We start from the raw sequence: 523 nt of genomic DNA, 5'->3' as shown, positions 1-523 counted from the left end.
TTTTAACCAAATGCCCTGAGCTTTTTCAGGACCTGCCGCTGCCCCTGGACCGTCGCCTCCCTTGCAACCTCTGGCAAGGCAGACAAAAATCCAACACGTGAAGCTTACTTCCAGGCTGCGCCAGGCCGGTTTCCGCCTGCCCGCCTGGCGGCTGCTGAAAGCCACATAAGCAAAAAGCAGGGCTCGTGCCTCGCGGCTCTGCGGGCAGCTGGATCCGCGGGTGGCTCAGCGAAGCGGCGCGGAGCATGGGCGGACGTGGCTGCGCCTCCGGACGGCTCGGGAGGCCTGGCCACGAGGGGCCGGACGCTGGGCGGAGGCGATGCAACCGCCGTGGCACCAGCTGCACGGCGAGGATGCCTCCGGCTCGGCCCGTCATTCAGTCCCTCGGCTGCCGCCGGCGGTGCCCGCCGCTCCCCGGGCCACCCCCGCCGCCGCCGATCCCGCAGACCGGAGGCGCCGGCGCCCGGAGGCCGGAGGCGCGCCCGCCATGGAGCCCGCCGAGCCGCGCGGATGCGAGCCGCCA

General features: G+C 72.1%; 1 protein-coding gene across 1 annotated transcript in view; it reads left to right on the top strand.

The window, feature by feature from the left end:
- The first annotated feature begins 319 nt into the window (after positions 1 to 319).
- FUT4 (fucosyltransferase 4) overlaps positions 320 to 523 on the top strand; it is a 1,320-nt gene continuing 1,116 nt past the window's right edge. The window contains exon 1 of the mRNA XM_044441838.1: positions 320 to 469. Within this exon, the coding sequence (XP_044297773.1) occupies positions 320 to 469 (150 nt within the window). The remainder of the gene's footprint in view (positions 470 to 523) is intronic.

The sequence above is a fragment of the Varanus komodoensis genome, unplaced genomic scaffold, assembly GCF_004798865.1.
Source record: "Varanus komodoensis strain SLA01 unplaced genomic scaffold, ASM479886v1 scaffold4, whole genome shotgun sequence".
NCBI classification, from domain to species: Eukaryota; Metazoa; Chordata; class Lepidosauria; order Squamata; family Varanidae; genus Varanus; species Varanus komodoensis.
This window is presented reverse-complemented; position numbering and strand designations above follow the sequence as displayed.